The following is an 18,757-nucleotide window of genomic DNA, read 5'->3' on the forward strand; positions in this document are numbered from 1 at the left end:
TTTGATGATGGGGATTACAGGTACCTCTCATAGGCTGCAAATAAATGGGCTGACAGTGAAACATGTCTCTGCCATTGCGACTTCGCCGTAAGCTCTCACGGACCATCAAGGAGTGCCTATTGTTGCCTGCAGAATTGGGAGTAATGAACAGTAGATCGCAGTAGGCCGCAGTAGCCTGTAACTGTGCCCATACATATAAGCCGTGGGTTCTACGCTTCCTTACCTGCTCGCTCGACAGTCTATTTCTCCTCAACACCAGGAGAATCCAATCGCTGTTGTCTCACACGCGCATCAGTACACTACTCCAGCGATTTCGACATCGGTCCGCTATGCTACCAGAACTATCACCAAGGGCCACTTCAATCATGGCCGCGCCCTCGACACCGTCCAACAGCATACCTTCGAACACGTCCTCGAACATTCTGTCCCGTCTTCCTGCCGAACTACGGCAAATCATCTTCTCGTATCTTGGGTACCCCGTTGGAGGACACATATGGACTGACGGTGACGATTACCCTAACCGCAATAATACTATCCAACACAAACATGGGGCCCACGCAGACAGAAGTAAAATCGAAGTGCGTCACAAGATTGCGAAGGTGCGATTTGATGGCTGTTGTCCAAGCAAGGGTATGTCAGGTTATGTCGAACTCCAGCCCCGTCAAATATATCGTACTCTGATAATGGAGCCAAGTCTACTGAGGGTGAACAAGGAACTCCGGACGGAGCTGATGGACCTGGTGTTTGGAGTCAACGACGTAGAGTTTTATGGACCTTTGACAGACGACGCTGCCTTCCAGTTCGACGACAGCTCTCGACCCCGTTGCGCGATCGAACCAAGTTGCTTAGGCCTAATTCCTTCGACACTAACACATATGAGTGCGGTCACTCTACGCGGCAGTTGTCACGGCCATACAGGGCGCGAGAACGCATGGAAAGAAGACTGTCAATCTCTTCGCTTCCTCGCTAAACACGCTACCAACATGCGCCGCCTGACTTACAGTATATGGGAAGGCTCGTGTTACCGAATGTCTACCGAAGGCATCATGGCGCTGGTACAGACGATTCGGGAGGTCACGGTGACTGCAAAGGAACTCGAGAGAGTAAGAATTTTGTGGACAAGTCGTTTTGGCTTTTCTGAGAAAACATGGAAGAAGGAGATTATGGTTTTAGACAAACCCCAATGGGGTGCGGTTGTGCTTAAAGTTTGGCAGATTCTGGATGGACTTAGGGACGAAGAGGAATCTCGCTCGGAGCGTTATGAGGCTGAAATAGCTATGGAGTACTTTCGGATCCTTCCACGTAGACGTCTATGAGACGGAGTTTAGCGATTGCGGTAGCTGTATACAGCGAATACAAAGGCGTCTGGGTGCTGTTTCTTCATTGAGATTATACTACAGAAGTCATCCTGTTCACCTGCACATCTTCCAGCTTTTGTAAAGCGTGAGTGTCAAACAACTAACCTCCGCTGGGTAGAAGGGCAAACGAATAAGCGTCAGACTTGGCGCTCCCATTACCAACGGAATCTCTCACGGACCGTGCGGGCTTTGTTGCCTGCACGAGTTGCGAATACCTCGCAACAGGCAGTAATAGCCCGTGCCCGCCCGCGTACTCTCATAAAATCCGCCATGAATGAGGCACTTCCTCATCTTTCGCACCCAACCGTCAACACACACGATAAAAATTAAGCCACGAAATTCTCACTTAACTCTCCAGTGCAACACCATAGCACCTTCGCATCGCGGCCTCCTCAATCATGGCACCAGTACTACGATCGATGACCAAGTCGGCTCTTGTGGTACCCTCGCCGCCGCCCACCGTCGCGTCTACGAATGCATCTACGAAGGCATCTAGAAATACGCCTAGGAATGCGCCTAGGAATGCGCCTAGGAATGCGCCTAGGAATGCGCCTAGGGATGTACCTGGGAATGTACCTATGAACGTGTCTACGAATGCGTCTATGAAGGCATCTACGAAGGCATCTACGAAAGCATCTACGAAAACATCTACGAAAACATTTACGAAAACATCTACGAAGGCGTCCACGAATGTATCTACGAATGCGTCTCCAGATCTCTTCCCTCGCCTTCCTGCCGAAGTGCGCCATATGGTGTACTCTTATTTGAACTTCCCTGTCGGAGGCTATATCTGGATCGACTGCCCCGGCCGCTGGCACAACAGCTGCTCTCATGCGTCACACTTCAGCCTCTACTCCAATGGCAAGCGTTCATGGATGCGGCACGCAAGCAACGGGGTATTCCAAGTGCGCCGAAAGATTGAGAAATTACAATTCTCCCGAAAGTACTCGAGCTTGTGTCACGTGCGCGCTTGTCTCGTTAAGACTGATAACGATGACGATGACGATGACGATTCATCAGATGAAGACGACTACTTTGAGTCTTGGGAGGAGAACAGGAACTGGTGCCTGGCGGAGAGGAATATACTCGGCGTGAACAAGGAGATCCGATCCGAGCTGATGGATCTGGTGTTTGGACGCACTGAGATCGATTTCGACGATGTGCTGACATTGAAGCACTCTCCTCAGGGTCCTTTTGCGTTATATCCTCGCGTCCAATGGCCAGATACGGTGTTCTGGCTGCGCCTTCTCCCTTCGACATTGGCGCACATGACATCGATTACCATTCCGGGGAAGAGTTATGTGGAAGACTACCGGTCTCTTTCCTTCATCGCTACATACGCGATTAACTTGCGACGATTGACTTTCGTATGGGCAAGATACTACAACAACATCGACATGGCCAACCGCCTAGTGGAGACGCTCCAGCATTTTGATAGGATTGCAAAGAAGCTCCAGACGCTGCGATTTGTGGTAAAAGGGTACAAGTCAACCAGAAAAGATCAGGAGTTTATACTAGAAAAGCCAGAGTATGGGTTTACCGAGTCAAATATTCGGAGGCTGGTGCACGGGATATGAACGAGAAGCTGGATAAAAGGAACGAAGTAGGACATTGAAGTAGCCGATAGGGCGAGATGTGAGGTTCTATGACTTTCAGATGTAAGCGCGTGCTTGATAGAAGCCATGGAATACCTTCACGATTGGATTTGGAATACACAGTTGTGTGGAAACCCACGTTATGTAATCTATGCCACCTTGTTTGTAACTTCGACGAACTTTTGCCACTCGTTGTACGCCGCTCCACTCGAGATTGCCCACTTAGCTCTCCTGACACCCTCTTTCCAGCGTCCACCTCCAGGGCCAACCTCTTTGATGACGTTTCCATCATCACCCTCGCCCATGTCGCTGGTATCCGCATCGCAGATACCACTGACAACAAACAGTGCCGCGGTGTTGATGTAGACGAAGTGTAGGATTGGGTCATCCGGCGGAACCTCGCCCATCAAGATCTTCATCAAGATCTGGGCGTTCTGTTCGGGCGATTGTCCAGGACTGACTTCGCTCAGTGGGTGCTCGGGTAGTCCGAAGTCCGCTGGCGTTACAGTGAAGTAGTTGATGTTGGTCTCCCCTGTAGAGGAATCTTCGGCTAACCGCCAGCAGTGCGTTGGTCCAGCGCACGAGAGCTCATCCAGTTCCTCGTCACCGCAGATGATCATGCCCTTCCTGCAGCCAGACTGCTTCAGCGACTCGGCGAAATCAGGGCCGATCTCCTTTCTTGCTACACCCAGCACACGCGCTTCAATCAAATCGTGTAGCGGGTTTGCTAGGGGTCCGAGAAGGTTGAAGATGGTGCGCCAGCCCAGTTGCCTTCGGATGGAAGCAGCGTGTCTGGCTCCAGGGTGGAAGATTGGGGCGAATAGGAAAGCGTAGTTCGTCTTTGAGTAGATTTCGTAGATGGTCTTGGGTGCGATAGCGGTGATGACAGGTGGTTTAGGGGGTGCGCAAGACAGGAGATCTGCTGAACCAGAACGTGATGTCGATGCTTTGTTGCCATGCTTTGCGATCATGAGGAGGGCACTGGCGAGAATGGACGACGTAGTGCTGATGTTGAAAGTGTTGTGGGAGTCACCTCCTGTACCAACTATATCGCACAAACCTCCCTGGTAGGAACCCTCTTTCCTTCCCCGTTGGCTGATGAGTTCTTGGAGACCGTTGACGTCAATTCCAGTAGCATAGTCGCGCATCGCCTTGGAGCATTTTGCCAATACTTCTGCTTGTCGGTCTTGGTCTGTAAAGTGGAGACATGTCAACAGCGCTCCAGTTTGAACTTCTGATAGACTGTTCGTGAAGATCAGGGAGAGGGCTGCTGCAATCTCGTCGGCTGTTGGTTTGGTCGTCGGTGACTCATGCCATAGTCGTTTGAGAAGGGGTGTGATGGATATTTTCGAATCCTCATCGCCTGCTTCGGTAGCCATGATATGGAATGATAGTCGTGGTCCTTGCGCGCTTGCCTTACTCCAGCATATGCGAGCTGGCGGGGTAGTTGGTGGGGGATGTGTTGGTAGTGACGACGTATACCAACTGGTGTTCTTGGTATGTCGAGGTTAGGACCGAATTGATGTGTGATGTAAAAGACCCTGAATCAAAGCAACCAGTTGAGTCACAGCATGGCCGCACGGAGGTGCGTCCAAAGTCCGCACTTGTGTCGCAATATGCACCACGATGAAGGCTCCACCGCGCTAGTCCGCAAGCCGTTAGCCACACAAAACGCCGATGCCAAGGCCTCCAAAATCTCGACTCAGTGCTCTCGCGAGCGACTGGAATCTTTTCAAGGTCATGACGGTCAGAGTTTCTTCTCTGACGGACCTTGTAGCTCCACCTTCCGCGACACCGACCAAATCAAATGGGGCAGAAGCGAACCCATGCCGAGACCAAGGATGGCTTCAAGAAGCCTTCTCCGGATAAGAACCGGATGAGCGCGAAGAACGACAGGAAGCATGGCGCGCGCAACGACAAGAAAGACACGCGCAAGGACGGTGACGCAAAGAAGCCGCGGTCGCAGCTGGTGCGCATTATCAAGAGAAGAAAAACTCATCACGAAGCTAACTTTGCATAGCTGCTCAAGCCGCAGCCAGAATGGCATGCGATAGAGTTGCCAGCGCTCCCGACCGTCGAGAATCCCACGATCCCGCCCCGTTACATCATCGACAACATCCACGAGTATGCCATCAAGCTCCTCGACGCAGAGGCCAGCGAGTATGCAGCCACCCACTTGGCCAAGGACTCGTCGCATAAGTTCATGTCGACCGTCATGGAGTCTGGTACCATGGAGGATAAGGTGTCTGCGCTGACCTTGTTGGTTCAAGAGTCGCCGCTGCACACGCAAAAGGCTTTCGGACAGCTCATGGGTCTATCTCAGAAGAAGAGCAGAAATGCTGCCATGCAGGCCTTGGCTGCGCTGAAGGATTTGCTGGGTCAGGGTGTTCTGCTCCCACCAGACCGAAAGCTCAAGGCCTTTGCGCGACAGCCGGGCCTTACTGCGGCACTGCAAGGAAAGAATGTACAGTGGAGAGCAGGCGACAAGCTGCCGGGCGCTCTGGAGAAGACACATCTGATTGTGTGGGCGTACGAGGACTGGCTGAAGAAACAATACTTTGAGCTGCTGAAGATTCTGGAAACCTGGTCCAACGACGAGGTCGAATACTCGCGCAACCGTGCCGTTACATATGTCTGGGAGCTGTTGAAAGAGAAGCCGGAACAGGAAGAGAACCTCTTGCGCCTGCTCATCAACAAGCTTGGAGACAAGGAAAAGAAGGTCGCGTCAAGGGCGTCTTACCTGCTGCTCCAGCTCCAGATTACCCACCCGCTCATGAAGAACGTCATCATCAGCTCCATCGAATCCGATCTCCTTTTCCGACCGAACCAGAGTGGCGTTGCCAAATACTACGCTATCATTACTCTCAACCAGACCGTTCTCAGCTTGAAGGAGCCCGAGGTCGCCAACAAGCTTCTGGAAATCTACTTCAGCATCTTCCTTGGGCTGCTGAAGAAGCAGAAAGAGCACGAGAAGGAAGAGAAGAGGATAAACAAATACGGTCACGTTCAGGGAGGTGGTGGTCAGCCAGGAAAGATGGCCAAGCAGAAGGCTGAAAAGGCGGCAACCATGGCCTTCAAGGTCGAGGACGAGTCGCGAGAGAAGCTGATCTCTGCCATCCTAACAGGTGTCAACCGCGCATTCCCATTCGCCAAAACCGACGACGCAAAGTTCGAAGAGCAGTTGAACATGATCTTCGAAGTCACGCACTCCTCCAACTTCAACACTAGTATACAGGCCATGACACTCATCCAGCAGATCTCTGCGACGAAGCACTACTCCGCAGATCGCTTCTACAGGACTCTGTACGAATCTCTTTTGGATCCTCGATTGATGACCACATCAAAGCACATCATGTTCTTGAACTTGCTCTACCGCTCGCTCAAGGCTGATACCAGCATCAAGCGTGTCAAGGCCTTCGTCAAGCGCTTACTCCAGATCATCCACATGCACGAGCCGCCTTTCATCTGTGGTGTTCTGTACCTCGTCAACGAACTGATAGCTACCTTCCCGACCATCAAGACCATGTTGTCAACGCCTGAAGACCACGCCGATGATAGCGGTGATGAGCACTACGAGGACGTCGATGAGGACAAGGAGCCAATGACTAAGAAGGTAGAAGAGAAGCCTGCACAAGTGACCTACGACTCCCGGAAACGAGACCCAGAATACGCGCATGCTGATCTGTCTTGTCTATGGGAGTTGCTGCCACTGCAAGCACACTACCACCCTTCTGTCCACGTCTTGGCCTCCAAGATCGTCAACCAGGAGCCCATCAAGGAGAAGCCTGACCCGACTATCTACACTCTCATGAACTTCCTCGACAAGTTCTCCTTCCGCAACGCAAAGACAAAGGCTCCAGGTATACATGGTTCGTCGATCATGCAGCCTATGTCTGGAACTTCCAAGGCCGCGTCTTATCTCATCACCGCCCGCGACGGCGACCGCACGCACGACCCGCTCAACTCCGAGCAGTTCTGGCGCCGCAAGGTCGACGACGTCCGTGTCGACGAGGTCTTCTTTCACACATACTTCGAAAAATCCGGCAAAGCCAAGCAGGCTGACAGGAAGACGAAGAAGAAGAATAAGAACAAGGACGACAGTGATGCAGGCAGCTCCGATGATGATGAGATCTGGCAGGCGCTTGTCAAGAGTCGTCCGGATGTTGAAGGCGATGGTGGTGACGATGACGACCTCAGCGACTTCGATATGGACGATATGATGAGCGACGATGAAGCTGGAGGAATGGACGGCGGTGTTGAACTCAACCTCGGTAGCGACGATGATGAGGCTATGGCGGAAGAGGAAGAAGAAGAGGCTGCCGGTGGCCAGCACCAAGACGACGATGACGATGACTTTGAGAACTTCGACCTCGACGACGAAGACGCCTTCATGGACAGCGATGCCGACGTCCCAGTCGAACTCAACGTCGGCGACGATGACGACGAAGATAAGGACAAGGATGGCCGCAAGGCCAAGAAGAGGAAGCTCAAGAGCCTGCCCACTTTCGCTTCTATGGAAGACTACGCGAAGATTATCGGCGATGACGATAGCGAGTAGCTGCGTCTCTTGTAGGGTGTAGGGCAAAAGCAGGTGCGAGGAGTCAGTCTTGTAGTAATGCTGATGCGATTCATCGAGTGGCGTTATTCGTCTTGTCCATGGCTTGAGTTTTATTGTAGATATCCCATACCCTTGTAATGGACGAGTTCATAGACCATCACGAGTGTGTTCATTGCTGTTACTGATGTTTTGGTGCATAAACTAGATATGTTGTCCATCTTGACTCCTACCCATCTTCGTGTAGTTCTTCAACGCCCGTCAATTGGCTCACACCTACATTGTCAAATCTGCAGTGTATTAGTTTGGCTACCTCAAATCCGATCTCTTTGGGTTGAGCCAGGTTGTCTGGATACTACAATGATTGCAATATCTAAGCAAGATACGAGAGTGAGATAGAAAGCTCACATATCCCGCAGTGAAGAAGTAGATGAGACACTTGATGAACATCGTTTTTGAAAGAGGGTGTCAAGTACGCTCACAGAGCTGGCTTTACGGGCTCTCGATATCCGTGAGCACACAAGCCAGCACTTACCGTATCGACAACATAAGACACCAGCCACATAGTAGATAGCGTGTTCTTCTTACATAGCGTACATCGGGTTGAACTATGTATGGGGTTTGTATGCGATCTTAATCTCCATCTAGGCTTGAATGTACATGGACACTCCAAGAAGATGAGAAGGGGACAGATGGCATACACTTCACCCAGAGCCCTCCCTCCTCTTATAGCAATCTACCATCCACCCACACGTAGGCAAAACGCGAGAAACCTCACGAACAGAAATCTGGGGGCATGTCCAAAACCCCCAAAACTCCGCATGCCCACGACGTCCTATCGCCATCGCCATCCCGTCCCTCGAGCTCAACAGCCTCACTCTTTCAATCCCATCCCGTCTCTCGAAGCCCAACAACACTCATGCACCTCCATCCCGTCTCTTGAAGCCCAACAACAACACTCATTCGAACCTCACTCAAACCTCATGAAAGAATCATGTCGTCCTCACGATCAGTAAACCTCTGCATCGGCGTTCAAGACCGATAAAGCCATCCCGAGGTAGGTCTCGCATGGTGTACCATGCGAATGTTCATGTCAAGGTGTAAGAACCCAAGAAGCCCAAGCACCCCAAGAACCCTTTTCCGATTAATGATCAAGGCCTCGCCCATCCCGCCTCGTCTCACCCGGCGCCTCACCCCGCGCACTTCCCCGTTCCGGCAATCACTATAGCGCGCGCGTGGCCTCGGCCTCAATCTCCGCGTATCCCGTGTTCATCAAGACTACACCAAGTTTATAGAAGTACGATAACTAGTCTATGCGCGAATAGGCATGGTCTCCCTGCTTCAGGGTACGCGACTGAGCTTTCGTATTACCATTGCCATTACTATATCCATTTCATAGATACCAAAACTAGTTTATGCAGGAAATAGGCATGGTCTCCCTGCTTTTGAATACACGATTCAGCTTTCGTACTACCATTACCATTACTATACGCATTTCACAGAAGCGAGAACTAGTCTATGCATGAAACAACAATGGGGCTCCCTGCTTCTAGTACACGATTTCAGCTCAGCCGCGTACTTTACTCTGACAACAACATGACACCTAGGCATGTCCATGGATGTGGTTAGCGGCGAGAACTCCGCGTTACCATCACTTACCACTTGACTACTGCGTTTATTCTAGCTCGTGCTGACCAATTTATCACTTGACCACTTCCATAGCATTAGGAACCAGTGATGCGCGAGATGGCCACGGTCTCCTTGCTGAGGATACATATTTCAGGCCGCCAGTCCATTACTTTGACTTGGAGATAAGCGAATACGCTACATCATGATTGTTTGAGTAGTCTGCAGTAGACAGCAAGTCGCGTATGCGAGTTCATTACATAGTCTAGAATTAGGCCTATGTCAGGACAGGGTACGGCCCAGGTGGGTTGAGCATGGTGATTCGTGCCTCAGCCCTGAGCATTTTGTATCTCCGAAAAGGGAAGTAGTTGCATGTGCATGAACATTGCGCGACACTCGAAAACCTACTTTCAACGCCCTGGCTCTGATCTGAGCTGGATTGAGATGCGCTCCGGAGAAATGCTGCTTAAGCGAAAAGTTAATATGGTAGCATGAGAAGGAGATAATGTACGAGGTGCGGGAGTATGCTCTGAATCCGGGCTAGAAGAGATATTGTTGAGAGTTACAAATTACGACGTAGGAGTGCATTACTCCCAGTGTACCGTTGTAACAGGAGTCGCCAACAAATCGCATCTACCAATCCGATGCAACAGCCTGATCTCCCCAGCGGAACTTTCACCCGCCGCCAATGCCACCGAACATAACATCCCGCGGAACAGAAGAGTGACAAGGAAAACAATCCATCCGGCAGGTAGATTTCGGATACGCCACCCTTACCCAAAGACCATCTCCGGCACCGTAACAGTGACGGGCATCTCACACATGAAAGTCGGGGCGTTGGGGGACATGCATTCTGACTCGGCATCTTGAGTCGCAGAGACCACGAATAGAAATAGTAGCAATTGACTACCCCCGGCGATGATAACGTCAAACAATGCAAGTGGGGACCGACCTTCCCGGGATCGCAAAGACTAGACGTTCGAGGTTCGGTAATTAAGCGAAAAAACGGATGTCCCGATGCAACGCGTAAGTTTTTCGCTTTCGCGTTGGGGGTCCGCGGGTTCTAGTGTGGGTATGGTGGTTGAGTATGAGGTGGAAGAGTGTCATGTATATGTCAATACACCGAGGATAATAGGAAGCGAGCAAAGACAAGGGGGTTGGTTGGACCGCGGATGTGATGCGATGTGATGTGTGACACGGAGGAGATGCCCGGTAGAAGACGTCAGAGGGACGACGCGTTGCGCTCGCTTATGCCGGTCATGATGCTTGTGAGTCGGCCTCTTGCTCGGTGCAATGAGGTCAGGCTGTGATCGCGAAGGAATGCTGCGTGACAGTTCAGCTTTGCAGAGGCGGTGGATATTCGCCTCAGTTGCTTGGGGCGGAATCTTGGAGGTGTAACTTGATGGGGTGGTTGATGCGCGTCGTTTCAGGTCACCGATGCGCGGTCACGACTCGCATTATTCATGGCGCGCATCATACGATGGTTTGACAGCGGACGGCTTGGTCGCTACCAGGAGACATGCTGTGGGTCGTTCAACCTGCGGTGACTGCAGCGGAGGATGACCGATAATTGACAGCTACGTTTCCTCTGATTGTGTAAGCTACACAAAGGATTGACTTACGCCATAGTCCGTATGTCTTGTGATCATTGCAGGTCAGAACACGAGAGTCCAGATCTGCCATTGTTCAAGGGATGCAATATTGACCAACCCCAGCCCCTTGCAAACCGGATACCGACCTCTTCCGACATGCACCGTGACAACTCTCAAAGGGTCCATAGATGGCGTAATTGAATCTCGCAGAACCATGCCCCAGCGTTGTTGAGAGGTGAGATGGCGCGCGCTCGAAGGATTGGAGATCTTCATGAAGCATTGATACCGCTGCGGAGAGCCGCCCCGCACGAATGCGAACCTTGTGTTGGGTTGAGAACCTGGTGCATAATCATTACACGGCGGACCACAGAGTGCTGGGTGTGATCCTAGGGTCGCTCAGTGCTGAGAGGTCGGGAGCAAAAGAAAAAGGGTTACAGTGAACAGCTCCTTCCCACGTGGATTAACTTGGGTGTAGTGTAAGCGCGGGGAGGCGGGACAACCTAGCGCGACCTCTTTCTCAGGTATGCTACGGTTACTCGGCAACGGTCGACGCCTCACGGGTGGTCGCTCCGGGGCGTTCTGACCAATAACGCAGCTTGGAGCGGGGTTTCGAGTAAGAGACCCTCATTCCGGAGCTTGCTCCTCGCTTCTGGAGGGGTCAATAGCTCCCTTGAAAGACCCTGCAATCAATGGTTGAGATCAAGACGGCATATGTGGAATGAGAGGCGTAAAAACTAATGTAAGCAGGAGTCTGGAGTTTGCGCGCTTGCCGTAGTTCGAACGTGGAAGTGAGAGCGACTAGACTTTGCTAAGATCGGCTATCAGCCTCTGAGAACACGGCTCTTTCGACACCGAATATCTTCGGAAGTAGTGGCGCCACGGGACAATGATCTCAAACCGCGTCGCTTAACGGCTTTTACGTGACGTATGCTTGTTTTGTGGCTAAACCAATATTGATCGCCGATATGGGTTCGTGTTGTTCATGTCGTAGGTGTTGTGTATGAACCTTGCGATTTATGCGGGACTACTGGTGACAATACGCGTACATGATCTGGAGCTGACGATGGACTATCCAGGGTCCAGTTTGTAGCCAGGAGCTTGTCCAGGGACGTCGCTGGGCATGACTTGACTGGGTAGGAACATGTTTCCCTCTTTCCATGCGGCCAGGATGTTTCCAATTACGGCGACAGGCATTTGCAAGGCAAGCAAGCGGATATGCATGCCGCGTTGCGCTCTCGCAGTTCTACTCGATACCCATGCAGATATGCTAGGAAGAGTGCAATAGCCGATGAATATGCCCTAGGCTGGATAAACGGGAGTGATGGAGGACCGTCTATGACTGCTTGGTCACGATATCGTTGAACACTTACAGTTCAGAGTAGCGCCAACCGTAAAAACGCTGCTCGGAGTATAGTCCAGCCACTCTCATTCGATATAAGGCGGACGGACACTGGGTGGGGTATATAGTTGCCAAGAATAGAGACTTCAGCTCCCTGGAAAATCGGTATACAGACGGATGTTAGGTGGGGCGCGCTTCTTTTGCGACAATGAGTTCACGATGGTATTGGCATCCAAACAGTTCGCAGTGCCTATCAGTAGAGATGTGCAAGACGGCGCGAAACGGCTGTTTGGGTCAGATCAAAAGCAAATCCCAAGACGCGGGCGCCATCTGACATCCTGGACGTGTTGATCTTGTGGAGAGCTGAGGCCGCCGGACGTTGAGAGCTTTCGCGCTTGTGAAGACGCCATCAATTCATCTGCAGGGTCTTCAAGTGGGCGCATCGTCTTGCACCAATGGCAGTTGGGGCATGCAGAGGAAATAGCACACGAGGAAGATTGCGCGAGGGAGAGATGGGGCGAAGAAGCAATTTGGCTTTAGCTGAGCGCGGTGAGCATCTTGAGTTCCCAGATTGACGAGGAAAAAGCAGCTGCGGCAGGGGCCAAGGGCGCAGTACCGTGGAACATTTCAGGAGGATCTATGGCTGAAGACGAGGCTGGCATTGGTCAAGATCACATCTCATCTCTCAGATGTTGGGCGGGACGATCACGAAGCACCGGGCTGGTCCACGTGGCTGCGTGGCGCCCTTGCTCCCATCAGCAAAAGAATGGAGATCGTGATGCCAAAGTCGGTGAGATATTAGAGATCGTATCGACAGCAGCGTATCGGCATGAGGTGCAGCAATCACAGCAGGGGACCCCTCGTGTCGCCGGGTGGTAATTTTGCGCACATGAGGCAGCATGGGATTTGGCCATCGTGAGTTTCCCGATAGGGCAGGGCGGCAGTGGGGACCGGTGCCGAATGCGAGGCGTAAGGCACGGGGCAGGAGTGACATCAGCGTTTGTAAGAGAAGATTAACGCCGGGTCAGTCGGCGGCAGGAAGGGGGACTTGGGCGGGCCCTGCATAAAACAGCGATGGGAAAAGGCTGCGCGAGGGTGGCAGAGATCGTGATTCGGGCAGCCTTGGAGGGGAGAAAAGGACCGGATGGGTGGTGGCCGCGCAAAGTGAAAAGGAACGAAGCAGGCTAGAGCAGGGAGATCACGTCGATGTGGTGCAAAAACTCGATGGAGGGGTTCGGTCAGTGCTGCGCGGCTGCCGTTTCGAGGACGGCGCGCAAGGTCAAGAGTCTGGCCAGAGGAGTCTATGGGGCTTTTGCCGCTAAAAAGAGCGCCAGGGGCTGTGGCTGATGGCGGGCGCCCGACGTCATCTGTTGTGCCAAAATACCGATCCCCCACCAGATGTCCCGATCACTGCTCAACGTCCAGCGCGGCGCTAGGCTGCGAGCGGATAGGTCGGAACGGCTGGCAGGGATGCGTAAGCGGAGAAGACCCTGATTCTGTATTACATCAGACCTAGCGACGTTATGCCGGCGCGTTGTTTTTCGAGTACCGAATGCGCTCGAGAATGCAGACCCTGGGGCGCTGAGAGGAAGCTGGTATGACAGCCTCTGACGGTCTTGGTACGACTTGTCGCTGTCGCTGTCGCTGCGATAGTTGCGCTGTGTACTTCTGTGGTGTCGGTGTCGAGGGCGATCCGTCGTGTCGAGTACGATGCGACCGATGCGATACATCATTCCGATGCGCATCCCCAAACAAAACAACTGACTCTTTGACGCCGACAAGCACCGGCACCAGGCCGACGGAGGGTGCGGGTGTGAGCTGGCACAGGGCCTGTTTCTTGCCATTGGCGCCCGAAGGTCGCAGAGTTCCTTGAAACCGCCCTCGAGATCTCGATCTCTCCTGAGCAGACGGCACCTGTCCGCCGCAGTAGCATTGGCCGGCGCTGCCACCTACCGACGGGCCAATCTTGCATGGCTTTCTTTTTCTGCACACCCCATGTCGATTGCAGGACCGCTCAACCTTCGTCCCAGCAACCCAGCAGCACGCTCCGCGGTGCATCTCACTGAGTTCCACGGTGGCATGCGCTGATGCCGCTTCCTGGTCGGTCGCTCTTTCCTAGTGCGCGTCGCTTCGCGAGCTGATCGCCGGCAGCCGGGGCCCCTGCCACTGCCTGGCGCTAGCGTCTTAGGGCGGACTGCACTTTCCCATCCCCACGCATGCAATTCTCAGTCCCTGATAGTGCCCTGATCCTGGGACCAGCGAACCCTGTGCTTCTGCCCTGCTTGTGCCTTGCCCAATATAACTTGCTCCCAGTCCCGCATCTGTCGTGTGGTGCTCCAGTAAGCTCTCTCCCAATTCACTCAGCACGCCCGCTCCCCACCCAGCACACCTGTCTCATTGTCGTGTCGACGTCAGTCGCCTGCCTCGCACATCACTCAAGCATCACTCTGTATAAAGCGCCTCAACCACCCGGCCACCACTTTCACGTGCAGCCCATCGCTCTCTCTGCGAATTTGGTCGCTCCCCCACTGGCACGTGTTTGCTCAAAATGGACGCCTTGTCCGGCAAGAATTCGACAGGTCGCAGAGTGTCATTGCTAAACGACGGCCCGGCGCCTCCTCCTCAACTTGTCCGACTTCCCTCCATCACTCCTTCCCTCCAATCCCGGACCTCCAGTTACTCATCTTCACCTCTCGCCTCACCTCCTCGCCTGGTCCGTAGCGACTCTTCCGACTCGACCATGCAGACGCCTTCGCCCATCACGCCTGACTTCTCCTATGAGCCCGGCATGGACTCGCCTGTCTTCGCGCAAAATGGCTTCTTCGTCGACCAGAAGTTCGGCGTCCCCATGCATCAATCGTCTGGCCCTCTTCCTTACCACACCAACCCTGCCCAGGCTGGCTACTTCAGGCCCGACCACATGTCTGAGCACCCTGACCAAGCGGCGCTGAACGCCCGCCCCAAGAAGAACAGCTACCCGTGCCCAATGGCCAAGCAGTTCGGCTGCAACGACTTCTTCACTACCTCTGGCCACGCCGCCCGTCACGCCAAGAAGCACACTGGCAAGAAGGACGCCTTCTGCCCCGAGTGCAACAAGGCCTTCACCCGCAAAGACAACATGGAGCAGCATCGCCGCACCCACCAGAGCGGCCGCAATGCCGCCAAGGGCGGTGAGCGCGACGTCAAGAAGGCCAAACACCAGGCGAAGCGACCCAAGCCAGCCCCACTCCAGTCTTCGACGATGCCTTCCCTGTCACAGCTTTCCATGGTAGACCCGTCGCTTCCCCTCAGCCCGTCCGGATTCTCCATGGCCCCCGCTGTTCAGTCCACCGACTCATTCCTCGAGTTCCCCAATAGCTCTCGGTACCCCGACCCGACTGCTTACAGCTACAACCCCGCTCCCGCCCAATACGGTGGTCTTGACGCACTCGCCATCGCAGCGAGTGGTGAGAAGCGCAAGTTTGAGTCATAATCGCTCATCTCATCTCTCTTTCACCGTTCATCTGATCACATCTCTGATCATCTCTTCGGGTCTTCTAGATCAGACCCCCGGATTTCTGGAGCGAGGCGCTTAGGGCTACGACCACGATATCATGGAGTTTCAAAAGTCCGTCGGAACAATAGACGCATGCCGTCATGGCTACGAACGGATCTTGGCGTTTGGGAGCAGTGCGCATCGACGCACGCATTTCTTTTCTTTCATTGTATATACTACGGTACCAATTACTTCGGTACTTGGCCGCGCACAGCCTGTGTCCTTCTCAGCGGTTTTCCCGCGAGCATCCTCATGTTGGGCAGTGTACGTGGAGGACGCCATTCGAACATAGGGATTAGGGCTCGGAATAGGCAACATGGATACCCGCCCTTACTCAAGGGGCATCAACCTTTGATTTCTCATAGTTCAAACACATCACGGATGTCCACGGAGTAATGCCGTGGCTTCCGACAGAAAACAATCCAAATAATTACTACAAACACATCTTCCACCAATCTGCGTTGTGACCTGTGCTCGGGTGACTGACCTCAACAGTCCGTCTGTACCATGGGTTGTTTGGGACACAGCCGATCACCAACCTTACGGACAGCATTCACTTGCAGTTTTGACCTGCAATGGTGACGACAAGAAACGGCCGCGAACTGCGGATTGGTACCCCGCTGTCAGCTCATAGTTCGTACCAAACGCACTATTGCCCGCTTCTCAACCATGGCACGCCAACATGTTCAGCCATACTAACATAGCGGGCACGCCTCCGCGCTAGAATCTCTACCCCTCCAAAGCTTATCCCAGAGTCTCGTCCCATCAACACGCCACAGCGCTCACTCTCCGCCGCGCCTAGAGTCAGCCCACGTCGTCCAACGGTCTCGTCCTCAACCCTTTGGCAGCGACTGAAATCATCGGTAGAACCTGACGCTAACGACCCACTAATAAAAGGCCTTTCACAACGCTGATGACCCTGCAGATCTTTTTCGAGCCTAGCTCTGAACCTTAACGATCTGCACAAGAACCCTCAGGCCCGGAAACCCCGATTCGGAAGGACACGGCTCCAAGCCCTGCCATTGGCTCGGAAATCTTAGCAGGACAAACTCTATCCAAACAACAGGCCAGCTCTCCGGGGAGAGAACGAAATTCCCCAGCATGCATCCTTGGCTTCGAGGGCGCGTTTTCGACTCGTCAGCCACAATACGTGTCGCAAGGCATCCAGCGTCGGTTGCACTGTAAATGGCGCGCCCTGGGTTACGAGTTCCGCCTTGGGAGGGACCCCACATCCGACTTGACGCCGGATCGCGGATTCCCATTGCCCTGCTGCACCGCTGTCTCGGCTCACTTTCCAACGCTCCTCTGCTTTTGCATCGCAATCTGTGCCCATCGTGGAAATGCTGTCCCCACGGATGAACCGAGCGTGACATCATATCTGCATCAACAACAGCAATCCTCTGCTTTTTGCGTCGTTCCATGTTTCGCGCGCAGTTTGCAGTATTGTTCGGTCGTACATCACGGAAGTTTGCGGATCGGCAAGAGCAAGTAAGCACGTAACTGCTGCGAGGACAGGGCGCATCTGTTTCTCAACCAGCATGCACATGCAACCTGCAAAGCCAACAAAAAAGCGAAAACAAATTGGGTTTCCCCCCTCAACGACGATCTCGAGGCGCGCGTATGTGTGGCTGGGACGCTGGGGTCGGTCGTTTCTGCGTTTACTAAACCCGACACGGCATCTTTCGGATATAATAGCAGCGCTGCGAACACGCAAACTTTGGGACCGTGACGCTGTGTCACCATCAGGCTTCCGCTGTCTCTTGCTGGTAAAGTCTGTCTGTGCCCCTGCCGCGGCTACGCGGGCCAACTTACTGGTTCCACGATCATACTATGGAGTATGTACCTTTTTACTTTTTTTTTATCTGGAGAAGATAAGGTTTACTCGCGGATGTGACCTCTCGCATCTTCTGGAGCGAGTTAGTTAGTGGAAACGCTACGGCTATACAAGAGGAGGTAACAACTAGGTTTGCGGATTGTAGTCATCGATTTCTTGCTTTCAACTCGGAGTATCAGCCTCTTTGTTGCCTGTTCTGCCTAATCTCATTTTCGTTGACGGGCAGAGTTGCCGTTGGCGATTGCGTCCATGCATGTCAGACTAGACATTCCACCTCATGCCACTGCGGCTTTCAGGTCTCGTTGCGAGGGCAGAGAGTTGTATGCGGTGGTTGCGTATGGTTGTACGGTAGCCACGCATTCGCTAAACGCAACATACTGCAGTGTCGTACCACCCGACTCGCTACACCCAACACTCTCCAGTATACCTTTATAGCAGTACCCCATGTCTCTCCCTTACCCAGGTACTCGCACAACATCACGCCTTTAAGCCCTCGTCCCGCTCTGTACAACATTGGACGCGAGCTGGGAGGCCTGGGACTGGCCCCACTGCGGGATGTCCCTGTTGTGAGACGTTCGTTTATCTGCCTGCAGATCTCAAGATGACTGAGACAGCGTGGCCTGGCTCCAGTAGGCGAGTTTGCGGGGGGGAGATGAGATGCATGGTCGGGTCTTTTGATGTTGTGCATCTTGTACGATGGATGTGTGCAGGTCGTCATTTGCTGTGTATACGGTAAGGGTGTTGGCGGGTTTGCCGCCTTCCCCGTTCCCTGCTCCCTGGCTCGGGGAAAGTGAGGAAGGGTGTTTCCAGGGTGAGTAGGGTGATGTGGAGCTGGCGGGGATGATATGTTTCGTTCCGTCCTCTGCTGCCGACAGGGTGATGCGGCAGAGGTCACTGACGTCTCTTCCCTCTCGCTTCTGAATAGTACGCAGAGTGTTACTGTGGCTTCGATTCCCACGTTGCTCAAGTCACAGTGCTTGCCCAAGTATGCTAGAAGAGCAGCGAGATCCCAAAGTTCTCGGTTTCTTGCGTCGCACCAGATTAACGCCATGTGCTCATGTCGCACCGGGGACGTGGGCGCGAGGGACGGCCGCTTGGTCCTACGTCGTGCAGTCTCACAACACGAGAAGCCCATCTTGTTTCCACGGCCTTGTATAGAGCTCCACTCGCATGTCCGATCTGTTTCCCGGTAAAGAAATATACCTTAGTTGTCATTCAGAGGAGCTACAAAACAATGTGGTGTACGTGAAACACCAAATGAATGAGAGATCTAGGGCAGTCCCAACTCTAAGACTTACAGTTCTCCATAAACGTGAGTTAAGA

The 18,757-nt window shown here is 53.2% G+C and overlaps 4 protein-coding genes across 4 annotated transcripts; 3 read left to right on the top strand and 1 right to left on the bottom strand.

Annotated features, from left to right (window-relative positions):
- Positions 1 to 2,107: 2,107 nt before the first annotated feature.
- J4E93_007866 (uncharacterized protein) lies at positions 2,108 to 2,935 on the top strand (the record flags this gene model as incomplete). The annotated part of the gene is made up of 1 exon (XM_049345770.1): positions 2,108 to 2,935. The coding sequence occupies one exon, from the start codon at positions 2,108 to 2,110 to the stop codon at positions 2,933 to 2,935; it is 828 nt and encodes a 275-aa protein (XP_049197297.1).
- A 167-nt stretch (positions 2,936 to 3,102) lies between these two features.
- On the bottom strand, positions 3,103 to 4,332 carry J4E93_007867 (uncharacterized protein; the record flags this gene model as incomplete). The annotated part of the gene is made up of 1 exon (XM_049345771.1): positions 3,103 to 4,332. One exon carries the CDS (start codon positions 4,330 to 4,332, stop codon positions 3,103 to 3,105), a length of 1,230 nt encoding a protein of 409 aa, XP_049197298.1.
- Positions 4,333 to 4,760: 428 nt separating this feature from the next.
- J4E93_007868 (uncharacterized protein) lies at positions 4,761 to 7,511 on the top strand (the record flags this gene model as incomplete). Its single annotated transcript, XM_049345772.1, has 2 exons — positions 4,761 to 4,922; positions 4,974 to 7,511. The coding sequence occupies 2 exons, from the start codon at positions 4,761 to 4,763 to the stop codon at positions 7,509 to 7,511; spliced, it is 2,700 nt and encodes an 899-aa protein (XP_049197299.1).
- Positions 7,512 to 14,805: 7,294 nt separating this feature from the next.
- On the top strand, positions 14,806 to 15,537 carry J4E93_007869 (uncharacterized protein; the record flags this gene model as incomplete). Its single annotated transcript, XM_049345773.1, has 1 exon — positions 14,806 to 15,537. One exon carries the CDS (start codon positions 14,806 to 14,808, stop codon positions 15,535 to 15,537), a length of 732 nt encoding a protein of 243 aa, XP_049197300.1.
- Between the last annotated feature and the right edge of the window lie 3,220 nt (positions 15,538 to 18,757).

The sequence above is a fragment of the Alternaria ventricosa genome, assembly GCF_023758065.1.
Source record: "Alternaria ventricosa strain BMP 2768 chromosome Unknown scaffold_14, whole genome shotgun sequence".
Taxonomy (NCBI): Eukaryota; Fungi; Ascomycota; class Dothideomycetes; order Pleosporales; family Pleosporaceae; genus Alternaria; species Alternaria ventricosa.